The 2,500-nt window shown below is 39.8% G+C and overlaps 1 protein-coding gene across 1 annotated transcript in view; it reads right to left on the minus strand.

Moving 5' to 3' along the window:
• The window catches only part of LOC143284842 (conserved oligomeric Golgi complex subunit 6-like), a 23,393-nt gene that overhangs the window by 7,513 nt on the left and 13,380 nt on the right, over positions 1-2,500 (minus strand). The window contains exon 14 of the mRNA XM_076591913.1: positions 1,051-1,182. Coding sequence (XP_076448028.1) covers positions 1,051-1,182 — 132 coding nt within the window. The remainder of the gene's footprint in view (positions 1-1,050; positions 1,183-2,500) is intronic.

Consider the following 2,500-nt stretch of genomic DNA (forward strand, 5'->3'; position numbering starts at 1 on the left):
CTGCACACACACCCATGATCACACACCTGCACACACACAGTACACACACCCATGATCACACACCTGCACACACACAGTACACACACCCATGATCACACACCTGCACACACACAGTACACACACCCATGATCACACACCTGCACACACACAGTACACACACCCATGATCACACACCTGCACACACACAGTACACACACCCATGATCACACATGACAGAATCTGTACACACACACAGTACACACACCCATGACCACACACAACCGAAGGTTCTGCACACACAAGAGAAAAGTCCTGGTGAAGAAAATGAGAGGCAAACAGATGGTCAAGAAAAAAAAAAGATACCCCAACCCCTCACACACACAGCCCCACCTTCTATACCTCTCTTAAGGCCAGACATGGTAGTACAAAAACGTATGAAATAAACTTGAAGTTTATGGCTTTCTGTGACATGGTATGCAAAGATATTGGACGAAACATATCTAAAAAGCTCATTTTGTGCAATTTATCATGATGGTTTCCATGGAAACGAATCCAAAATATGTTTATTATTTTTTTTGTTGAAATGTGTATAAATTCCTTGACATAATTTTTTTTCAAATGACTGTATATTCATTCTTTTACTAGTACTATACAACCCACTGCACTATAATAAAGATGAATACACAGAGAAAGAAAGTACCAAGTTTGAACATGCTATCTTTTAAAGTTTTTGAGCCTTAGCATTTTGAAAAATGGTATTACGAGGACAAAACACAAAACTGAGAAAACAGGAAAAGAAGGAGATGTGCTTGGTACTCACAAGAAATCACACATGTTGATGCTGTTTGAAGCTTTATTTAAGTGAATATAGTACCCAGGTGAAACCGACTATAAAGATTAGACGTTGAAGAAGCAAATTATGCGAAAAAACGAAAATCATAAAAAATCATGATTTTGGTCAAAATTTCACTACCGTGTCTGGCCTTAACTGACAGAGCAACAATACCTTCTGTATCGAGTTTTAAGTGACAGGCAGCAAAATAGCTGTTCCAAGAAATAAGACACACGTACCTGCTTGTAGTCCTGCTTTTTGTCATCGACAGGCACGACAGATGCGTCATGGCAGGCCAGCACATCTCGCAGCAGCTGCAAGGTCTGGGTCAAGGACGATGTGGGGCCAAGGTCAGCCGGCGGCAGATCCACCTGGCGGATACAAAGAACAAAGCCTCACCTTACATTATGTTTGCAAAGAAATGCATAAATCTGAAATACATTCACAAGCAAACTAACACTGTTGAAAACAAAATACTGTATAAACGAAGTCAGGAAAGAAAGAAAGGAAAAAAAGAAAAAAAAAAAAAAAAGGACTGGGTTGTGTTTTCCTGACCATAAATTTGAAGATACATCCAAGAGCAAAACTAACACTATTGAAAATAAAATACTGTATAAAACAAGTCGGGGGGAGGGGGGGGGTTGGGGGAGGGGGGGGGGAAGGACTGGGTTGTGTTTTCCTGAGCAACCTACTTTCACTCCCACATTTTTGTTCTTCAAGGAGAAAATGACAGCTCAGGCAGGCAACAGAAGAGACACTACTGTTTTCTATCACCAGAGAATCATTTCTTATAGTTTCTGGAAGTGTCAAAAAATGCAACAACAAAAAAATACATAGAAAAAAAAAAGGCACACTGGACATAAGTTGCTGTTATTCACTAACTGATACAAAATAATGACTTTCAAACTCTGTTTTCATCTTAGAAACATGATACACAATATTCAGCCAAACATTTGTTTTAAAAGCTGCCCTTGTGTCTTCTTTTGTACTCATTGCAAGGAAATAATTAACACACACACACACAGACATATATATATATATATATTAGATAAACTGGAACATTAAAACATAAAACAGTACCTTCAACAAACTTCCTAATTGAGCACAATATCACAAACAGAAGAGATTCTTCTTCATAATTACTATGCCCAATAAATGAACGAATCAATCACTGCATTCACAATCAGTTGTCTGCCTTTCCAACGACCACAACTGACAATCTGTTTATTCACACGTTTCCCTGCGTTTGTCAGTCTTGTCAGCCTATATGACATCCCATAAATGAATGAATCAATCGCTACATCCACAACCAGTTGTCCGTCTTACTCGCAGTCGCATCCACAATAACCACTTGCTCACGTGTTTGCCAAGTCTTGTCAGTCTCTTTGTCTACCTATGAAGAGATGCCAACCCCTGTCAAGTGTTTGTGCGAACAACCAGCCCTGTCAAGTATTTGGAGGAACAACCAGGAAATTTGGTAGGAACACTCGGACTCCGAACAAAATCAGCAAATGAGCACAGACATTATTTGACAAAGATGAAACTTGAGTCAGCCACGTTCTCTCTTGTTCGGGCAAACATTTACGCTGACCGGTCCACTCAATGCTGTTTCAATGTAAACATGCAAGCAATTAGCTAAGCTCCACCAAGTCAGACCAAGGTTATTAGTGACTACCCTGGCCTTGTGAC

The sequence above is a fragment of the Babylonia areolata genome, chromosome 8, assembly GCF_041734735.1.
Source record: "Babylonia areolata isolate BAREFJ2019XMU chromosome 8, ASM4173473v1, whole genome shotgun sequence".
Classification (NCBI taxonomy): Eukaryota; Metazoa; Mollusca; class Gastropoda; order Neogastropoda; family Buccinidae; genus Babylonia; species Babylonia areolata.